Source organism: Oncorhynchus kisutch, linkage group LG20 (genome assembly GCF_002021735.2).
Source record: "Oncorhynchus kisutch isolate 150728-3 linkage group LG20, Okis_V2, whole genome shotgun sequence".
NCBI classification, from domain to species: Eukaryota; Metazoa; Chordata; class Actinopteri; order Salmoniformes; family Salmonidae; genus Oncorhynchus; species Oncorhynchus kisutch.
The window spans coordinates 6,839,592-6,861,429 of record NC_034193.2 but is presented as its reverse complement, the minus strand read 5'-3'; the positions used below and the strand labels follow the sequence as shown (position 1 = coordinate 6,861,429).

The 21,838-nt window shown below is 45.7% G+C and overlaps 1 protein-coding gene across 1 annotated transcript in view; it reads left to right on the top strand.

Annotated features, from left to right (window-relative positions):
- Positions 1–17,973, top strand: part of psap (prosaposin) — a 32,272-nt gene extending 14,299 nt beyond the window's left edge. Inside the window, exons 2-14 of the mRNA XM_020474981.2 lie at positions 6,511–6,644; positions 6,785–6,859; positions 7,296–7,421; positions 7,877–8,101; positions 8,458–8,601; positions 9,233–9,289; positions 12,387–12,524; positions 12,777–12,869; positions 14,972–15,155; positions 15,392–15,555; positions 15,741–15,821; positions 16,044–16,151; positions 16,509–17,973. Coding sequence (XP_020330570.1) covers positions 6,511–6,644; positions 6,785–6,859; positions 7,296–7,421; positions 7,877–8,101; positions 8,458–8,601; positions 9,233–9,289; positions 12,387–12,524; positions 12,777–12,869; positions 14,972–15,155; positions 15,392–15,555; positions 15,741–15,821; positions 16,044–16,151; positions 16,509–16,541 — 1,562 coding nt within the window. The 3' untranslated portion in view covers positions 16,542–17,973. The remainder of the gene's footprint in view (positions 1–6,510; positions 6,645–6,784; positions 6,860–7,295; positions 7,422–7,876; positions 8,102–8,457; positions 8,602–9,232; positions 9,290–12,386; positions 12,525–12,776; positions 12,870–14,971; positions 15,156–15,391; positions 15,556–15,740; positions 15,822–16,043; positions 16,152–16,508) is intronic.
- Positions 17,974–21,838: the final 3,865 nt, after the last annotated feature.

Below are 21,838 nucleotides of genomic sequence, written 5' to 3'. Positions count from 1 at the left end.
GTGTTGGCTGAAGTCCGAGAATAACCACTAGGCTACCTGCCACCCATACCAAAACGATACTGTATTGACACAACAAACCAGGAAGTGTGTTGGCTGAAGTCCGAGAATAACCACTAGGCTACCTGCCACCCATACCAAAACGATACTGTATTGACACAACAAACCAGGAAGTGTATTGGCTGAAGTCCGAGAATAACCACTAGGCTACCTGCCACCCATACCAAAACGATACTGTATTGACACAACAAACCAGGAAGTGTTGGCTGAAGTCCGAGAATAACCACTAGGCTACCTGCCACCCATACCAAAACGATACTGTATTGACACAACAAACCAGGAAGTGTTGGCTGAAGTCCGAGAATAACCACTAGGCTACCTGCCACCCATACCAAAACGATACTGTATTGACACAACAAACCAGGAAGTGTGTTGGCTGAAGTCCGAGAATAACCACTAGGCTACCTGCCACCCATATCAAAACGATACTGTATTGACACAACAAACCAGGAAGTGTGTTGGCTGAAGTCCGAGAATAACCACTAGGCTACCTGCCACCCATACCAAAACGATACTGTATTGACACAACAAACCAGAAAGTGTTGGCTGAAGTCCGAGAATAACCACTAGGCTACCTGCCACCCATACCAAAACGATACTGTATTGACACAACAAACCAGGAAGTGTTGGCTGAAGTCCGAGAATAACCACTAGGCTACCTGCCACCCATACCAAAACGATACTGTATTGACACAACAAACCAGGAAGTGTGTTGGCTGAAGTCTGAGAATAACCACTAGGCTACCTGCCACCCATACCAAAACGATACTGTATTGACACAACAACAAACCAGGAAGTGTGTTGGCTGAAGTCCGAGAATAACCACTAGGCTACCTGCCACCCATACCAAAACGATACTGTATTGACACAACAACAAACCAGGAAGTGTGTTGGCTGAAGTCCGAGAATAACCACTGGGCTGCCTGCCACCCATACCAAAACGATACTGTATTGACACAACAAACCAGGAAGTGTATTGGCTGAAGTCTGAGAATAACCACTAGGCTACCTGCCACCCATACCAAAACGATACTGTATTGACACAACAACAAACCAGGAAGTGTGTTGGCTGAAGTCCGAGAATAACCACTGGGCTACCTGCCACCCACACCAAAACGATACTGTATTGACACAACAAACCAGGAAGTGTTGGCTGAAGTCCGAGAATAACCACTGGGCTACCTGCCACCCATACCAAAACGATACTGTATTGACACAACAAACCAGGAAGTGTTGGCTGAAGTCCGAGAATAACCACTGGGCTACCTGCCACCCATACCAAAACGATACTGTATTGACACAACAAACCAGGAAGTGTTGGCTGAAGTCCGAGAATAACCACTAGGCTACCTGCCACCCATACCAAAACGATACTGTATTGACACAACAAACCAGGAAGTGTGTTGGCTGAAGTCCGAGAATAACCACTGGGCTACCTGCCACCCATACCAAAACGATACTGTATTGACACAACAAACCAGGAAGTGTGTTGGCTGAAGTCCGAGAATAACCACTGGGCTACCTGCCACCCATACCAAAACGATACTGTATTGACACAACAAACCAGGAAGTGTGTTGGCTGAAGTCCGAGAATAACCACTAGGCTACCTGCCACCCATACCAAAACGATACTGTATTGACACAACAAACCAGGAAGTGTGTTGGCTGAAGTCCGAGAATAACCACTAGGCTACCTTCCACCCATACCAAAACGATACTGTATTGACACAACAAACCAGGAAGTGTTGGCTGAAGTCCGAGAATAACCACTGGGCTACCTGCCACCCATACCAAAACGATACTGTATTGACACAACAAACCAGGAAGTGTGTTGGCTGAAGTCCGAGAATAACCACTGGGCTACCTGCCACCCATACCAAAACGATACTGTATTGACACAACAAACCAGGAAGTGTGTTGGCTGAAGTCCGAGAATAACCACTGGGCTACCTGCCACCCATACCAAAACGATACTGTATTGACACAACAAACCAGGAAGTGTGTTGGCTGAAGTCCGAGAATAACCACTAGGCTACCTGCCACCCATACCAAAACGATACTGTATTGACACAACAAACCAGGAAGTGTGTTGGCTGAAGTCCGAGAATAACCACTAGGCTACCTGCCACCCATACCAAAACGATACTGTATTGACACAACAAACCAGGAAGTGTGTTGGCTGAAGTCCGAGAATAACCACTAGGCTACCTGCCACCCATACCAAAACGATACTGTATTGACACAACAAACCAGGAAGTGTTGGCTTAAGTCCGAGAATAACCACTGGGCTACCTGCCACCCATACCAAAACGATACTGTATTGACACAACAACAAACCAGGAAGTGTTGGCTGAAGTCCGAGAATAACCACTGGGCTACCTGCCACCCATACCAAAACGATACTGTATTGACACAACAAACCAGGAAGTGTATTGGCTGAAGTCCGAGAATAACCACTGGGCTACCTGCCACCCATACCAAACCGATACTGTATTGACACAACAACAAACCAGGAAGTGTATTGGCTGAAGTCCGAGAATAACCACTAGGCTTAATGTTTTTTTAATTAATTCTTTTAAGACATTGAACAATATGTTGATAACTGATAAAATAACACCACCTAGGCTATTAAATTTCTTTCAAAAATAAACGCAAATATTAAATAACGCAAAATCTGAAATTTCCCTTATGCAAAACCATGTCTGATTATATATATTTTTGTTGACAACTACAGATCTTTAAAAAAAATGTAATTTGATACAGATCAGGGTTTGCTGATCTTTAACATTCGTTAGACCTAGACTCCATTACAGGTAAGTTAGTTCTGTAATAAATGAAGATTTTAGTGCTGAAGCAACAAACTCTTACGCTCGTTTCTGAAGCTTGCTAGTTTGAATCACAGACTTGGTGACAAATCTGTCTGTGTCATTGAGCAAAGGCACTTAACCCTAGTTACTCCTGTAAGTTCTGGATAAGCTATGATTCAGTGCATTTCAACTCCCAGGGTGCAATGCTCCACCCAGGGCTCAAGGGGCCAGGGTTCTGGTCTAGAAGCATGGTTTTGACTGACTCCTATAGCTTTGCGTTGGTACTGCAGTTTAACTGACGCCCGGACCAGAAAGACGATTTCCATGATGTCTGGCTGGTGGCATTGTCATGCTGGAGGGTCATGTCAAGATGAGCCTGCAGGAAGGGTATCATATGGAGGAGGATGTCTTCCCTGTAACGCACAGCGTTGAGATTGCCTGCAATGACAACAAGCTCAGTCCGAAGATGCTATGACACAGCGCCCCAGACCATGATGGACCCTCCATCTCCAAATCGATCCATCTCCAGAGTACAGACCTCGGTGTAACGCTCATTCCTTCGACGATCAACGCAAGTCCGACCATCACCACTGGTGAGACAACAACGTTGTTGCTGGTGATGTCTGGTGAGGACCTGCCGTACAACAGGCCTACAACCCCTCAGTCCAGCCTCTCTCAGCCTATTGTGGAAAGTCTGAGCACTGACGGAAGGATTGTGCGTTCCTGGTGTAAGTCGAGCAGTTGTTGTTGCCGTACACCTGCAGGACAGGTACAGGGATGTCCATCCATGACAATCCTGCGAAATCCATTTTCCGTCGGTGTAGATGAAAGGGGGTGGGGAGACGGGTTAAAGAATAATTTTTAATCCTTGAGACAATTTGAGAAATGTATGTGTCCCATTCAGAGGGTGACTGGGAAAGACAAACCATTTGAAGTGCCTTTTTGCACGGGGTGTGGTAGTAGGCGCTCCAGAATGAGTGTGTCAAGAACTGCAACGCTGCTGTTTTTTTTTTCATGCTCAATACTTTCCCGTGTGTATCTAGACTGGTCAACCACCCAAAGGACATCCAGCCAATTTGAGACAACCGTGGGAAGCATTGGTCTCAACATGGGCCAGCATCCCTGAGGAATGCTTTCGACACCTTGTGAAGTCCATGCCCCAACGTGTGGAGGGTGGAACTCAATACCAGGAAGGTGTTCTAACAGTTTTGTACACTGTGTGGATAGCTGTTGTGTTCATATTGAGGCAAACTGCCTTTTTATTTTCTCCAGCTGATGGAGGATTGGATGCTGACCTCGTTGACCTCACAATAACGTGTGTATATATCTCATACAGTATAACAGATGGTTGGTGCTTTCCACTGTGGTTTCCTAGGGTTTCTTGCTAGGATCTGTTTCCATAAAACAAATTTTACTATTTCAGTTTCCTTTGCCTCTCTCTATGATCAGATGAGGAAGTAGGACTTGTTGGTCGTGGTATTCCCCTTCACGAGTCACATGATCCTTTCACTTCCTGTTCTCGGATTTATTTTAGAGAGTTGTAACACGCCTCTATTTTCGCCTGCTTGAAAAGGAACTGGACCTGGGTTACATACATACTGGACCTGGGTTACATACATACTGGACCTGGGTTACATACATACTGGACCTGGGTTACATACATACTGTAGGACTGGACCTGGGTTACGTACATACTGGACCTGGGTTGGTTACTTACATACATACTGGACCTGGGTTACATGCATACTGGAGGACTGGACCTGGGTTACGTACATACTGGACCTGGGTTACATACATACTGTAGGACTGGACCTGGGTTACATACATACTGGAGGACTGGACCTGGGTTACGTACATACTGGAGGACTGGACCTGGGTTACGTACATACTGTAGGACTGGACCTGGGTTACATACATACTGGACCTGGGTTACATACATACTGGACCTGGGTTGGTTACATACATACTATAGGACTGGACCTGGGTTACGTACATACTGGACCTGGGTTGGTTACATACATACTGGACCTGGGTTACATACATACTGGACCTGGGTTACATACATACTGTAGGACTGGACCTGGGTTACATACATACTGGACCTGGGTTACATACATACTGGACCTGGGTTGGTTACATACATACATACATACATACATACATACATACATACATACATACATACATACATACATACATACATACATACATACATACATACATACATACATACATACATACATACATACATACATACATACTGGACCTGGGTTACATACATACTGGACCTGGGTTACATACATACTGGACCTGGATTACATACATACATACATACTGACAAATGGGTTGACTTATAAACCAATGAATGTTTAACATCCACTGTTTATCTACGAATGTGTAGAGCAGTGTCACTTCTGCTACACCGACCGTTTGGGGTAGATGGGTAGGCAGACCAATAATAGCCGTCACCACCCCTCTGTTGGGTACTGAACAGTGTCTCCTAGCCGTCACCACCCCTCTGTTGGGTACTGAACAGTGTCTCCTAGCCGTCACCACCCCTCTGTTGGGGACTGAACAGTGTGGGTAACTAGTGTCTACTCTCTCCTAGCCGTCGCCACCCCTCTGTTGGGTACTGAACAGTGTCTCCTAGCCGTCACCACTCTGTTGGGTACTGAACAGTGTCTCCTAGCCGTCACCACTCTGTTGGGTACTGAACAGTGTCTCCTAGCCGTCACCACTCTGTTGGGTACTGAACAGTGTGTCTCCTAGCCGTCGCCACCCCTCTGTTGGGTACTGAACAGTGTCTCCTAGCCGTCACCACTCTGTTGGGTACTGAACATTGTGTCTCCTAGCCGTCACCACTCTGTTGGGTACTGAACATTGTGTCTCCTAGCCGTCGCCACCCCTCAGTTGGGGACTGAACAGTGTCTCCTAGCCGTCGCCACCCCTCTGTTGGGGACTGAACAGTGTGGGTAACTAGTGTCTACTCTCTCCTAGCCGTCGCCACCCCTCTGTTGGGGACTGAACATTGTGTCTCCTAGCCGTCACCACTCTGTTGGGTACTGAACATTGTGTCTCCTAGCCGTCGCCACCCCTCTGTTGGGTACTGAACAGTGTGTCTCCTAGCCGTCGCCACCCCTCTGTTGGGGACTGAACAGTGTGTCTCCTAGCCGTCACCACTCTGTTGGGTACTGAACAGTGTCTCCTAGCCGTCACCACTCTGTTGGGTACTGAACAGTGTCTCCTAGCCGTCACCACTCTGTTGGGTACTGAACAGTGTTTCTCCTAGCCGTCACCACTCTGTTGGGTACTGAACAGTGTGTCTCCTAGCCGTCGCCACCACTCTGTTGGGTACTGAACAGTGTCTCCTAGCCGTCACCACTCTGTTGGGTACTGAACAGTGTGTCTCCTAGCCGTCACCACTCTGTTGGGTACTGAACAGTGTGTCTCCTAGCCGTCGCCACCCCTCTGTTGGGTACTGAACAGTGTGTCTCCTAGCCGTCGCCACCCCTCTGTTGGGTACTGAACAGTGTGTCTCCTAGCCGTCGCCACCCCTCTGTTGGGTACTGAAGTGTGTCTCCTAGCCGTCGCCACCCCTCTGTTGGGGACTGAACAGTGTGGGTAACTAGTGTCTACTCTCTCCTAGCTGTCGCCACCCCTCTGTTGGGGACTGAACAGTGTGTCCGTGGTCCTCCCTACTGGTGCCACAATGTGAAGACTGCCTCTATCTGTGGCGCCGTGGTCCACTGCCAACAGAACGTATGGAACCAACCCCAGATGGTGAGACTCGAGTCTATTTTATCTAGCATGTTATTGTCTTTTTTGGGGGAGGGGGGGGGTGTAAAGAGCTGAACAGCGGGGCATTGTTTAACCTGGCCTTGATTTAGCTACCCTAATCAACTTCCTCCTCCCTGTTTCAGAAATCTGTGCCATGTGACCTGTGTAAGGGGTTGCTGATAGCGGTGGACCAGCTGCTGAACAACAATGCTACTCAGGTGAGTCATGGAGGATGAATGTGGGAAAGTTCCCTGTTTTTGTTGTTGCTGGAAACAAATTCATGCTCTGCCAAACTATCTTCTATCCAGTGTGGTACAAATGTGGCATAACTGTTTTTCGCTCCCAGATGAATGAGTGCCTAAGATGGTGCATTATGGCTGAGTAGTGTTGTTATAGCTTCTCCTAGGGGATCCTCATTTAAAAAATGTTGTAGTCCTGAACTAGTTCACATGATTGACGTAGTGAAAGGCTTGATGAGTAGTTGAATCGGGTGCTATATCTGGAATAGGCCACAGAGTGGGGGTCTGAGGCTGGGGGGGGGGGGCATCGCTCCACATAGTGGGGGTCTGAGGCTGGGGGGGCGCGCGCATCGCTCCAGAGTGAGGGTCTGAGGCTGGGGGGCCATCGCTCTAAGCTGATGTTCATGTCCTCTAGGGTGAGATCCTGGGCGTCCTGGAGAAGGCCTGTCACCTGATCCCTGACAAGACCGTGGCTGCACAGTGTAAAGAGTTGGTGAACGCCTACTACCCTATCCTCATTGGTATCATCACTGGAGAGCTGGTGCGCACACACACACGGGTTTATAGGAAAGGAAGCTAGCCTACACACACACACACACACAAACCGAGAGAGAAACATTTGTTATTCAGAATCAATCCAACATCCTCATTCTGCTAAGCTAAATGGCATTGTTTCAAGGTCATTTCAAGGATAACTGAGCTATTTGAGTTTGATAACTGTTTATCCTTAATGCTATTAGCCCATACATATGTATTGAATAACAGTAGGTAATGAATTGCATTTAGGATGCCAGCTGCATATAGATTAACCCTGTACCTGGACACAAACACTTTCAATGGAAATAGTTTTAGTCCAGGCCTAGGCCTGTTCTGGGTCTGTGAAGTGGGAAACCGACCCTGAGTTTATTATAGTGTGCGTTCCAGCAGTGACTTAATGGCGGCGTCTCTAGTGAGATCTACGGATTGTAGTGACCACAGTCTGTTTCTGGATTCCAGGAGAACCCTCAGGTGGTGTGTGGCGCCATAGGCCTGTGTGGCTCCCAGCAGGCAGCCCTGGCCAGACTCCAGTCTCAGATCCAGTCTAACCAGATCCCACCGCTCACATCCAATGAGATTCCTCAGGAAGACCTGGCCCAGAGGGTCGCCCCCTTCCTCCTCAACGTCCCTGGGCTCCTCTACCCCCAGGCCCAGGAGAACACCAAGCATGAGGTTCCTAAACAGGTACGCCAGTCGTCATAGAATTTTGGGGGTCGTAATTCTGGTCTTTGGTGTCTAGGAATTGGGTTTCGGTGTAATAATTGTTAGAACTTTACAAATTCGTTAGATTTAGAATTTACTATGGTGCCCAGCATAGCTGCACATAAGTTACCGGTATGTTCAGTAAGGCACAAAGTACCAAATCTTTTCAACTGAAATCTGTCTTATTGATCAAATTCTGGCTCTACTTTCCCATTCCAAACTGTTATTTCACTACTGAACATGACCCCAGTACCAACTTTAAACTGTCACTTATTTTGTGTGTGTGTGTGTAACTGCTACTCCTTTAGTCACTAGTGAGTGTCTTCTGTCCCCTGTAGGAGACTGGAGACTTGTGTGAGGACTGTGTGAAGTTCATCACAGACTTCCAGGACGAGGCGAAGAGCAACACTACCTTCGTCAACTCTCTGATCGAACGGATCCAGAGGCAGTGTGACCTGCTGGGGCCTGGAATCTCTGACATGGTGAGAGGCCGTGTTATCTAGTTAGTTACAGATCCAGGACCAGTGTGACCTGGTGAGAGGACTACGTAGTTATCTACCTAGGAGTTAGTGAGAGGACTGGGTTTTATAACTAGTTCGGTGGAGTGAATATTTTGAGTAATCCAGCAATGGAACTAGCCGTAATCTAATTTACACTTCATGCCCTAGTTGCCATCTGGCTTAATGCAATAGTTGGTTTATTGGACCCTGCTGGTTATCTATGAATGTTCGAACATGTTGAACAGTCGGGCCTTAATAATCTCCACCCAGCACAACCAGAAGAGGACCGGCCACCCCTCAGAGCCTGGTTCTTCTTTAGGTTAATAATCTCCACCCGGCACAGCCAGAAGAGGACCGGCCACCCCTCAGAGCCTGGTTCCTCTCTAGGTTAATAATCCCCACCCGGCACAGCCAGAAGAGGACCGGCCACCCCTCAGAGCCTGGTTTCTTCCTAGGTTCCCACTTTTCTAGGGATTTTATTTTTTATTTTTAAATTTAAGGGCTTTATAAATACATTTGATTGACCAACAAATTATTCCAATCTATGAAGCTGGAAGATCATTGGTTTCCACTGACTTTGTATCTGACTGTTTTGTCTTCTCCTGTGTTTCAGTGCAAGCAGTATATCAGCCAGTACGCGCCTCTCATCGCCCTGCAGCTCATGTCCATGGTCAGTCACTAGGGCGTGTCCAAAATGACGTCCTGTGTCATATATTTAGTGTACCACTTTTGGCTTTCAGCCCCGCCCCCCTCCCCCAAACTGGAGGGTTCTCTTCTGTTGCTGTGTAATTGTAACCAATGCCTCTGCACAGTGTTGCCTGACATATACTTAACAGGTTTATACATGGGTGAAATGAACCACTATGTTTATGTCACAATACATATAGTGTGTGTGTGTATCCAGACTGACTACAGCACCTCCTAGCCTGCTGATTTCATTCACATCTGTGTGTATGTGTGTGTGTATATCCACACTCTGACTACAGCACCTCCTAGCCTGCTGATTTCATTCACATCTTTTAATAGTTTGTTTTTATTTTCCCCTCTATTCATGCACCTCCTCCTGCTCTCGCTCGCTCGCTCTCTCATCCTCTTCCTGCTCTCTCCTCCTCTTCCTGCTCTTTCCTGCTCTCTCCTGGGGTGTCTGTGGGTCTGTAGGAACAGGTAGGTTTCTCTCTGTGTTCAGTCTCACACCCTTTAGGCATTGGCCACACAGAGACTTGGATGAAATCCTATTATGGATTCAGCTTCGACGTCTGGAGCCTTTTAGACAGCCAATCATCTCCCGTTGTCCATCTGTCAATGGATGACTACCATTGTAAATAGATCTGTCGTTCTGTCTGCCCACAGCCTCTGTTTCGATACGGTCTGTCCACTAATGCTACTGACTTCAAGTACTCACATTTCACTGTTCTAGAACTGCATCACGATGTTTCTCTGTGCTGAATACCTTTGTCCTTCATTTTCTTCAGATGACGGCAGAAGATTTAGCTTGCAGCTACATAAATAAATGAGATGACCGTGAAAATGCAAGTTATTTTTGGGGCAAAAACAATGCATGGCTGCCATATCATAGAAAGGATGTAGCCAGCTGCTTTTTATAATGTTTTGCTTAAAGTTCATCTTGTATTTTAGCCGGGGGAGAAAGTAGGCTGGCTATACTGAGGGAAAGTAGCTCCACATCAGTCAGAGCTGTCTGCTGATAGAATGATGGAGAACAGTAGCTCCACATCAGTCAGAGTGCTGTCTGCTGATAGAATGATGGAGAACAGTAGCTCCACATCAGTCAGAGCTGTCTGCTGATAGAATGATGGAGAACAGTAGCTTCACATCAGTCAGAGCTGTCTGCTGATAGAATGATGGAGAACAGTAGCTCCACATCAGTCAGAGTGCTGTCTGCTGATAGAATGATGGAGAACAGTAGCTCCACATCAGTCAGAGTGCTGTCTGCTGATAGAATGATGGAGAACAGTAGCTCCACATCAGTCAGAGCTGTCTGCTGATAGAATGATGGAGAACAGTAGCTCCACATCAGTCAGAGCTGTCTGCTGATAGAATGATGGAGAACAGTAGCTCCACATCAGTCAGAGAGCTGTCTGCTGATAGAATGATGGAGAACAGTAGCTCCACATCAGAGCTGTCTGCTGATAGAATGATGGAGAACAGTAGCTCCACATCAGTCAGAGCTGTCTGCTGATAGAATGATGGAGAACAGTAGCTCCACATCAGTCAGAGAGCTGTCTGCTGATAGAATGATGGAGAACAGTAGCTCCACATCAGAGTGCTGTCTGCTGATAGAAGGTCTGTTCTTGAATTGTCATCAGAGTGAAGTGTAACTGAAGCACAACATTTGTTTGATGCTGAGCAGAAACTACAATAAGACAGATTTTAGATCTGTGTTTACAAAATGTAGAAATATATTTCTTATGAGTAATTTTTTTCCTGTGTGGAAAAACACACAATCCTGTGTTTTTAACCTGACCCTTACATTTAACTTGGTAGTTATCTAAATAAGTGGCTGAATGAGTAAAGGTCACGGGGCATCTCATTGTGTTTGTCTTTCTGCTGTGTTTGAGAAGTCAAAGCCTTTTGGATGAGTTCTGTACAGCTGCTACTACTATCTTGATTTCCATGGCTTTTATCTCCTCTCAGTTCTGGGCTACTCTGCCCCTATCCGCTCTGAGCAGAGCAGGCCCGTTGCCCTAGCGACTCCACACAGATACAGCGGGTAGACATGCTGCTCCAGAGCCAGTTCTGTTCTTCCTCCAGACTCTACACAGATACAGCGGGTAGACATGCTGCTCCAGAGCCAGTTCTGTTCTTCCTCCAGACTCCACACAGATACAGCGGGTAGACATGCTGCTCCAGAGCCAGTTCTGTTCTTCCTCCAGACTCCACACAGATACAGCGGGTAGACATGCTGCTCCAGAGCCAGTTCTGTTCTTCCTCCAGACTCCACACAGATACAGCGGGTAGACATGCTGCTCCAGAGCCAGTTCTGTTCTTCCCTCAGACAAACATGCGTTAAAACTTTCCTCATTTCTCTCGTTCACGTTCACATGTAAACTCACCAAAAATGACATGAGCTGGACTGCCTGTCATTGCAATTAGTTTATTTGTACAAGGAGTAGTGAAAATATTGTTAGCATTCTGCTATTAACATTGTTTTTTGGCAACCCCTTGTGTACTAAACCGGTAAGACCGTAAATCCCGGGGTGAGGGTAGGATGATATGAAAAGCTGGATATGCCACTAAAATGAGTGCTTCACTACCAATGCTATAGATTTCTTAATGCTTCATTCGTGTCTGGAACCATCTGCTCTGCATGCATGCTGCCCTATGCATTACTCTAGCATGAGAATCATCTACCTGTGACATGGGTTGCTGGGTTAGACTGTACACTGTACCTATTGTGTGGGGTTAAATGTGATTGCATGAGGCAATTTTAGCCTGGCTCTGTCTCTGAGACTATAGAACAGTGGACTGGCTCTGAGACTATGGAACAGTGGACTGGTACAGGGTATAGCCTGGCTCTGAGACTATGGAACAGTGGACTGGCTCTGAGACTATGGAACAGTGGACTGGTACAGGGTATAGCCTGGCTCTGAGACTATGGAACAGTGGCTTGTACAGGGTATAGCCTGGCTCTGAGACTACGGAACAGTGGCTTGTACACCATACATCATCTTAATGTCATGAAATGTATTTTCTGTAGAATGGTATGTGGTATGTGTCTAACTGTCCATTCTGACGTTCTCCCCACTCAGCAACCTAAAGATATCTGTTCCCGTGCTGAATTCTGCCCTGCAGAGGTGAAGAGCTCTGTCCCTATGATGAACCTGGTGGCTGCCAAGGCCGTCCCTGCTGTCAAACTGGTCCCTGCCACTAAGCTGGACGCTGTCAAGGTAACCTACTGGTACCAGAGGTTCTGGCAAGTGTCCGTGTACAACTGTACCATCACTTACATTCCTCCATATGAAATACATGGACATTTCCTTAAACATAAAAAGTTAAATAATCACTCTGACTACTTGTTTTGTGAAGTAGTTATGACGTTGGCATGGTTACTATTCTAGTTTATACCGCTGCGTTTCGGGACCACGACTTATTTTGTTCCAAGACTATTGTAGTTACGCCGACTCTTGTCTGTTCTCCAGAACATGGTGCGTGCCCGTGGTTCCCCTCAGTGTATCGCGTGCAAGTTCATTATGAAGGAGGTAGAGAGCATGCTGGGGGATGAGAAGACGGAGGTAGGTCACCTGACGGGTTGCTCATGAGTCATGACCTGCTATGGTGTATGACCGACACTTCACGCTGTTTGTAAGGGAGTTACAATAAATTATGTTTTTGTCATGTGGGGGGGAAAACACTATAAATGAATGTGTATAGATGGATATATAAATGAATGTGTATAGATGGATGGATATATAAATGAATGTGTATAGATGGAAAGATATATAAATGAATGTGGATAGATGGATAGATATATAAATGAATGTGTATAGATGGATAGATATATAAATGAATGTGTATAGATGGAAAGATATATAAATGAATGTGTATAGATGGATAGATATATAAATGAATGTGTATAGATGGAAAGATATATAAATGAATGTGGATAGATGTATAAATGTGATTGCTCTCCACCTCTGGCCAATGCTGGATGATCAACACAATTTCAGTTTGCATATTGCTGCTAAAAAGCAGTTAATCCAGACCAAAAAATATATATATTTGCATTTTTATGTACATTTTTAAATAGTTCAACTGAAATTGTTATTAATGTAACACACAGACTGTGTCTTCAGGGTTCTTAAACAAGGATTCTGTCTGCAATAGGCTAGAATGTATGAGTTATTCATTACAGAATCTCTTCATTAAACACCCCTGGAGGCCAAGTGGGCTCGTTTGTCCTGTGTGTCAAGGACGAACAAGAATTTAGTACAATGCGTCTTATCTCTGCGTCCTCAGGCCACCCATTACTCTGACCCTTTATGATGGTTATTACTGTGCAAGCAGCAGTGGATATTGTTTTACCCTAGTTCACTTTGTATCTTCACCCCTCTGACACCACCGCTAAAGGTTTGGATGGGGCACCAGGCAGGTATTAACCCTGCTGAAAAGGACAAGAGTAGGATAGAGTACCACTACCACACATCAGCAGAACAGACTGACTAGAGAGTAGCCTGGTGGCCACTGGAGAGTAGCCTGGTGGCCACTGGAGAGTAGCCTGGTGGCCACTGGAGAGTAGCCTGGTGGCCACTGGAGAGTAGCCTGGTGGCCACTGGAGAGTAGCCTGGTGGCCACTGGAGAGTAGCCTGGTGGCCACTGGAGAGTAGCCTGGTGGCCACTGGAGAGTAGCCTGGTGGCCACTGGAGAGTAGCCTGGTGGCCACTGGAGAGTAGCTTCGCAAATGTCAATGACTGGAGCGGTCCCAAAATATACAGCCATGGTGCCATAGAGGTAACCCCGGCGATCAACTTAAAACACTTTACAAACTAAGACTTCTGCAGAGTTGGACACACTGTCAAACTGCCACGCCGACCGAGAAGCGCTTTCTTTATATCCTGACTGCTGAAGGCGCTCTTAGCTAGCTACCTTTATATCCTCACTGCCGAAGGCGCCCTTAGCTAGCTACCTTTTATATCCTCACTGCCGACGGCGCTCTTAGCTCTAGCTACCTTTATATCCTCACTGCTGAAGGCGCTCTTAGCTAGCTACCTTTATATCCTCACTGCCGAAGGCGCTCTTAGCTCGCTACCTTTTTTAAGCCAAGCTGTCGTCTTATGAGAATTTTCTCTCAAAAACCTAGGAAGATAAATGGTGTCTAGGCAATGACTTAACTTGGAGATAAAAGGAAGGTGAGATTAAATGGTGTTGGTCACACCTGACCTCATCCCCAGGATTTTGTGCATATTTTTTTTATTTCACCTTTATTTAACCAGGTAGGCTAGTTGAGAACAAGTTCTCATTTACAACTGCGACCTGGCCAAGATAAAGCATAGCAGTGTGAACAGACAACACCGTTGTTACACGTAGCATATAACACTGGGACATCAACCATTCAGAGGAGTTCTTCATTCTATGGACGTGATCTTATTAAGTAAAGTATAGGTGATCATTTTAATTTGTGCGAATCACATGAACGCGACGGGTTAGTGGGAAGGTGTTGTGGGAGGTTATTGGTTGGTAGATTAAGCCAATGCCTATCCACCGGGAGATTCTTTTTGTTTGCTAACGAAGGCCAGGTTAGACACATTGGCATTTGGGCAGACGTGTCTGGGGAAGGAGATTTAAGTCATGCCTAACTGACCCCTGTCCTCTTCCACTCCTTCCTCCCTCTTCTCAGCAAGATGTGGTGCGCGTGTTGGAGACTGTGTGCTCTGTGCTGCCGCCCTCCCTGTCAGCCCAGTGTAAAGATCTGATTGAGTCCTACGGCCAGGCCATCATTAAGCTGCTGCTACAGGAGGCCGACCCCAAGACTATCTGCACCGTGCTGGGGCTCTGCAATGACGCCAGCCGTGCCTTCATCCGTGAGTAGAGGGAGTGTGCTTGGAAAGTCTTGAGGTGTGTGTGTGAGATCTATCCTGTGTGTTTGAGACATGTGGAGCAGGCCCTGTAGGTTCTTTTAATGCATACAGATTAGAGAACGACCGGGCCAAAACCGTATAACAATTTTTATTCAAGATCATTCAACTAGAAAAGGCCAATTTTATTGATGGTGCTCCAATCCAGATGAAGTGGTCTCCTTGTTTCCCCCGTCCCTCAGCGGTGTTGGACCAGTCCCAGGTCGAGGCGGGAGGCCTCTGTGACATCTGCAAGATGGCCGTGCGTTACATCGACGGGATCCTGGAACAGAACGCCACACAGGCTCAGATTGAAGACGCAGTCAGGAAAGTCTGCAGCTTTGTCCCGGAGACCGTCAGGGGCGAGGTGAGGATGGAGACGTCTACTTGTTCCACGTGTTGTTATCATTGGTAGATTACACTGACCATGAAATGGGAAAACGGTGTTTCCTAAACTCTGTTACTGCAACAGAAGAAGAATGAATATTGGCTAGTAACTGGTCAACTAGATGTTGTTGGTGTGACTGTTAATCTTTCTTTCTCTTTCTCCAGTGTGACCAGCTGATTGAGCAGTATGAGCCCATGCTGGTTCAGCTCCTGCTGCAGACGTTGGACCCTGACTTTGTCTGCATGGTGAGCACTGGAATACCTAGAGGAATACACTGGAATACCTAGAGGAATACACTGCATTATAGAGAAAAGGTGTCAGAAGTATGATGATGGAAGAGGGGAAAAACCTCTACTGTCAAGATCGATAAAGACGATTTAACTTCACTGACTTCCCTGGTTGAAATGAATAAGTTATATGAATGCCAGTATCTGACAGTGGGTTCTGTGGTTGTCCTGGGTTTACAGAAGGTGGGATTGTGTCCCGAGGCAGTGCAAAGTCTTCTGGGTATGGACCAGTGTAGCTGGGGACCGGCGTTCTGGTGCAAGAACATGGACTCTGCAAAACTCTGCAACGTGAGTACTCTACACGCAGGCACTGGGCTGCACTGTTTCTATCATAGTAGCACAACCGCAGTGAGTGACGTTTCATTCCAGGGTTGAGAAATAGATCGTCAATGTAGCTCCCCTGGTTTAAATGCATTTGATACAAATTCCTGATTAAATTTTTTAAATGTTTTTATTATCCAACTGTTATTTCCGGCCGTGCGTTATGATTGGCCGAGAAGAACGGCTCATCCAGGTCTGTTCTTGAAATCCTGTGACTAAAGTACTCCTGAAATATCAGACCGGATATCTTATGTAAAGGATGGAGAAGCCCCTAGGATGCCTATTGCTGTCTAACCTATGGGTTGTTGTCTGTCTGTCTCCCAGGCGGTGGCACACTGCAGGCGTCACGTGTGGTGATGGGATAACGAATAAAGACCGACCGACACAATCTTTCAGGAGAAATACTGTTGCAACGCTTTTTTTTTTTTTACTCAATAAATGTGTTCTGTTTTTCGTAAAACATGTGGGACAGGTTTTTGCAATTGTTAATATAAATTTACCGGGCAGTTTGGAGAAGTGGGGAGGGAATGGAAACCCTTTTTTCTGACAGAAGTTTGTTTCTTTATTTGGGGAGAAGCAATGTTACAGGGTTGTCGAGTGGATCTACCAGACTGTTTTATCTATTAAAAAAAACACATCTATAGTTGTACTGATTCATTGAATGTACTATGGGTGTGGTTTATGTACATCTCTCTTTTTAGATAAATGATTTTACATGTCACACACGGTCCCTTACTTGACACGCCTGGTTTCCCGGACATGGGTTAAACCTAGTCCCGAACTAAAATATAATGCTTAGTCCAAGACTAGGCTTAATCTCGGTCCATGAAACTGCCCCATTTTATGTGATGCAGACTGCTGGGTAACTGGATACTACTGTCTGTGAAAGAACAGTGGTCTGAGACTTATTGAATCTCAGGGGATCCTGTCAATGTGCTCCTTTGCAGTGACAGAACTTTCTTAGTGTCTCTAGCATACCTTCCTGGGATACTTTCTGTTTTAATTGAGCCTCTCCTAATGCAAGTTCATCTCTATTTTGTAGAAACAGTTGAATTGTATTTTAAATTCTTTCGGTGTAATTTTTTTAATTAATGAGCTGATGTGAGGACAGTAAAGATTGTGTGTCTGATATGCTACCCTATTCCCTAATATAGTGCGCTACTTTTCAACAGGGGCCCATTTTGGGGGGGGGGGGGGTCAAGTAGTTTCCACTGTAGGACCAATAGAATGGTCTACTCTAAATGTTGAGCCACGCCCTATGTGTGCGAGAGAACGAATGCATCCTTTGACTGGGTCCCATATGGGACCATATTCCCTGGGTAGTGCACTACTTTTGACCTAAACAACCCACGGGCCCTGGTTGAAAAGTAGTGCACTATATAGGGAACATGGTGCCATTTGGGACGAACATTTCTAATGGTATGTTTGTGCCCCTTTTTTATAGCCTCTCTGCTTGCCGTTTCCTTCTCTGCTCGCCGTTTCCTTCTCTGCTCTCTTCACGCTGTTTGTGTGAAGTAATGTGTTCTGAAGGAAATGTAAACAAATGGCCTCAATGTGGTTAAAACTAAATTTTATTATCACGGATGGTCAAACCCTCCAGCTTTTTACTGAAAGTGGTGGGGCAAGTGTTTTTTAAATGTTAAACAATGAAATATTGTTTAATTGGCTGATTTTGTTGCTTTAAAGATGAAGTGCTTTTTGTGATCAGACTACTGTCAGGCGATCGATTGGCTCGGTCAGATTTATTTTTATTTTTTTTACAGTTGAAATAAAAATGATCTCAAATCCACTTTGTTTTCTGATTGGTCAGAATGTTTATACTAGTAATTGACACACAAGAAGCAGCCTTTGAATACTGTTGCTTTTATATAGGACAAGTAGCACCCTCCACATTATATACCCATGTAGGCTGGACATGCTTCCTGAACATACAAGACACTAATAATTAATCAAATAAGTAGTATTTAGTATGCAATGTAATTCGAGCCACTAAAATGCAATGATGCGGTACTTCGGGTGTGAAGATCTGTTAATCATATGGCCTTCTGAAGCCCATAGTGTTTAGGGGATGAACGCCAATAGATGGCGTCACTGAGGTCTAAGAACTGGAGACTGCGTCCAAAGCTGTCCGGACTTTTTTGTTTCCGAGGTCATCTACTCACGTTCGCCTACACCGATTCGGATTCATGGACCGGTGTTGAGGCCAGATCTGACTGCCCACCGGATCAGGCTGACCGTCGCGCCGACCTGCGTCACAAATAAACGTTTTGTATGCTGATTTGTTGTTGCTGCTCCTCTCCCACAACACTGCCCCATAGTTTTACTGTTGCTACGATTTAAAGGTTTTGAATGGTCAATCTGATATCTGCGGTGGCCGTACAGCGTTAATTGCGACGCGGCGCTACACGGAGCCCTCTACATTGTTAACACAATTTGAGAGGCACATGGCGATGCGTTAGCGCTTGATTTGGCCCATGGAGGCTCCGCGAATGCGTCACACCCTCCATACGAATCATTCAAGCACATTTTCAGAACAAGCATCAATTGTCTTTTAAGGCATATGCATAGTGTGGAAGCTGTTTGGGTCTTTGTGTGTAAGAAAAGAAAAGATGTACGTCAAAGAACACAATTATATTATAGAATGTTTTGTGTGCTGAATTTGCACTTGCAAGTTAAGTGCCACCCCAATACTATCAGTAGCACTGTCAAAGCTGTACAAAAAAGTCTGCAAACAAGCACAAACTGGCCACGAACGATGTACAATAATCGCGTTGGTAATAAGGCATTATTTGTTGGACCGCTACTTCTGGGGTAGTTAGCTTTCGCTTGTTACCTAACTAGCAGCAATTACAACCAGCCTGAAAACAATGAAGAGTAGAAACTGCAGTCATTTTCATTATTCTTAGCAATGATTTAGGAATCCATGTGAGTAAGTATTAGCTAGTTAGCCACTTGTTCATTATTGAAATTGAACCTTCAGTTCATGAAAAGAAATAGCTAGCCAGCTACTTAACCCTGTTGCCCAAAGCTAATGTTATAAGCAACCATTGGATTCATCTGACTAGTAAGGTTCGACAGGACCGGTTATGTGTTGTGAAGCTAGCCACAATAAGGATTAGGCACAATAGTGGAATTTGCGTTTTGCCTTCAAAATAAAAGTACATCTGATGGTGATGCAGAAGGTTACAATTGGTGGAGTCATGCCATATTTAGACTAGATCATGTTAAACAAGGTTGGAATGTGAAGCAATGAAATGGGGGATCAGTCTAGTCGGTGACACCCTCAGAACACAACTGTGAAAGTTTACACAAATATTAGCGTTGTAGCTCTTATTGTGGGACTGTGACAAATCACCTCCCCAGTCAGCCTATTGTGTGTATTGACATTCATATTACACTGTACAGCTTTACCTAAGGATTGGGGATCAATGAAATGGGGTATCAGTCTACTCAATACCAAATATATTTTTTCCCCAACACCCTCAGAGTTATCAGACTCCAAAACATCCACGCAGTATTGTTTTTCCTCTTGAATAGTGTTCAGTACACATGGGTTGACAATAAATGTGGCTCAATTCAGTTGTTTCAGAGTCCCGCAATAAGAGCTACGATGCTAATGTTCTCTGGGTGTCACTGAGTGGACTGATACCCCATGTCATTGATCCACAATCCATAGGTAAGGCTGTACAGTGAAATAAGGATGCCCCCCAATGCAATTCTAAAGTATAATACATCCAGTGTGATGTCAACAGATGTCAAATGAACAAATTAATTTATTATGTTGATTTTATATGACAATATCCCGACCTCGTTTATTATGAGCTATTCAATTATGGCATAATTCTACTATTTGTATTTATTTGCATCATTGTCATCTACATACTTTTATTTTGAAGGCTAACCGCAAAGTCCACTTGTGGCTAATCCTTATTGTGGCTAGCTTCACATAGATGGGTCTGACCACCATTAATCAAATAAGAACTGTTTTATAAATTAGGGTCATTTTAGATGATGACACCTAGCTATATAGTTAGCTAGCTAATGGGCTAGTAACCCACAGTGTGTTCTGCTAACGGGCTAGTAACCCACAGTGTGTTCTGCTAACGGGCTAGTAACCCACAGTGTGTTCTGCTAACGGGCTAGTAACCCACAGTGTGTTCTGCTAACGGGCTAGTAACCCACAGTGTGTTCTGCTAACGGGCTAGTAACCCACAGTGTGTTCTGCTAACGGGCTAGTAACCCACAGTGTGTTCTGCTAACGGGCTAGTAACCCACAGTGTGTTCTGCTAACGGGCTAGTAACCCACAGTGTGTTCTGCTAACGAGCTAGTAACCCACAGTGTGTTCTGCTAACGAGCTAGTAACCCACAGTGTGTTCTGCTAACGGGCTAGTAACCCACAGTGTGTTCGTTCTGCTAACGGGCTAGTAACCCACAGTGTGTTCTGCTAACGGGCTAGTAACCCACAGTGTGTTCTGCTAACGGGCTAGTAACCCACAGTGTGTTCTGCTAACGGGCTAGTAACCCACAGTGTGTTCTGCTAACGAGCTAGTAACCCACAGTGTGTTCTGCTAACGAGCTAGTAACCCACAGTGTGTTCTGCTAACGGGCTAGTAACCCACAGTGTGTTCGTTCTGCTAACGGGCTAGTAACCCACAGTGTGTTCGTTCTGCTAACGGGCTAGTAACCCACAGTGTGTTCGTTCTGCTAACGGGCTAGTAACCCACAGTGTGTTCTGCTAACGGGCTAGTAACCCACAGTGTGTTCTGCTAACGGGCTAGTAACCCACAGTGTGTTCTGCTAACGGGCTAGTAACCCACAGTGTGTTCTGCTAACGGGCTAGTAACCCACAGTGTGTTCTGCTAACGGGCTAGTAACCCACAGTGTGTTCTGCTAACGGGCTAGTAACCCACAGTGTGTTCTGCTAACGGGCTAGTAACCCACAGTGTGTTCTGCTAACGAGCTAGTAACCCACAGTGTGTTCTGCTAACGGGCTAGTAACCCACAGTGTGTTCGTTCTGCTAACGGGCTAGTAACCCACAGTGTGTTCGTTCTGCTAACGGGCTAGTAACCCACAGTGTGTTCGTTCTGCTAACGGGCTAGTAACCCACAGTGTGTTCGTTCTGCTAACGGGCTAGTAACCCACAGTGTGTTCGTTCTGCTAACGGGCTAGTAACCCACAGTGTGTTCTGCTAACGGGCTAGTAACCCACAGTGTGTTCTGCTAACGGGCTAGTAACCCACAGTGTGTTCTGCTAACGGGCTAGTAACCCACAGTGTGTTCTGCTAACGGGCTAGTAACCCACAGTGTGTTCTGCTAACGGGCTAGTAACCCACAGTGTGTTCTGCTAACGGGCTAGTAACCCACAGTGTGTTCTGCTAACGGGCTAGTAACCCACAGTGTGTTCTGCTAACGGGCTAGTAACCCACAGTGTGTTCTGCTAACGGGCTAGTAACTCTTTTTACTGTATACATTAGCTTGATTAGGTTCTGTTTATATTACTTTAACATTTAGAATAAAGTCACCTCTGGCCTCTGTCTAGCAACCATCTGAAAAGTATGTCAAGGTAATTACACAATCAACTACAACATTTGCATTTGATTATTTTGCTCAGTCTGCCAGTACATCTTTCTGTCAGCCTGTCCACTTAGGATTT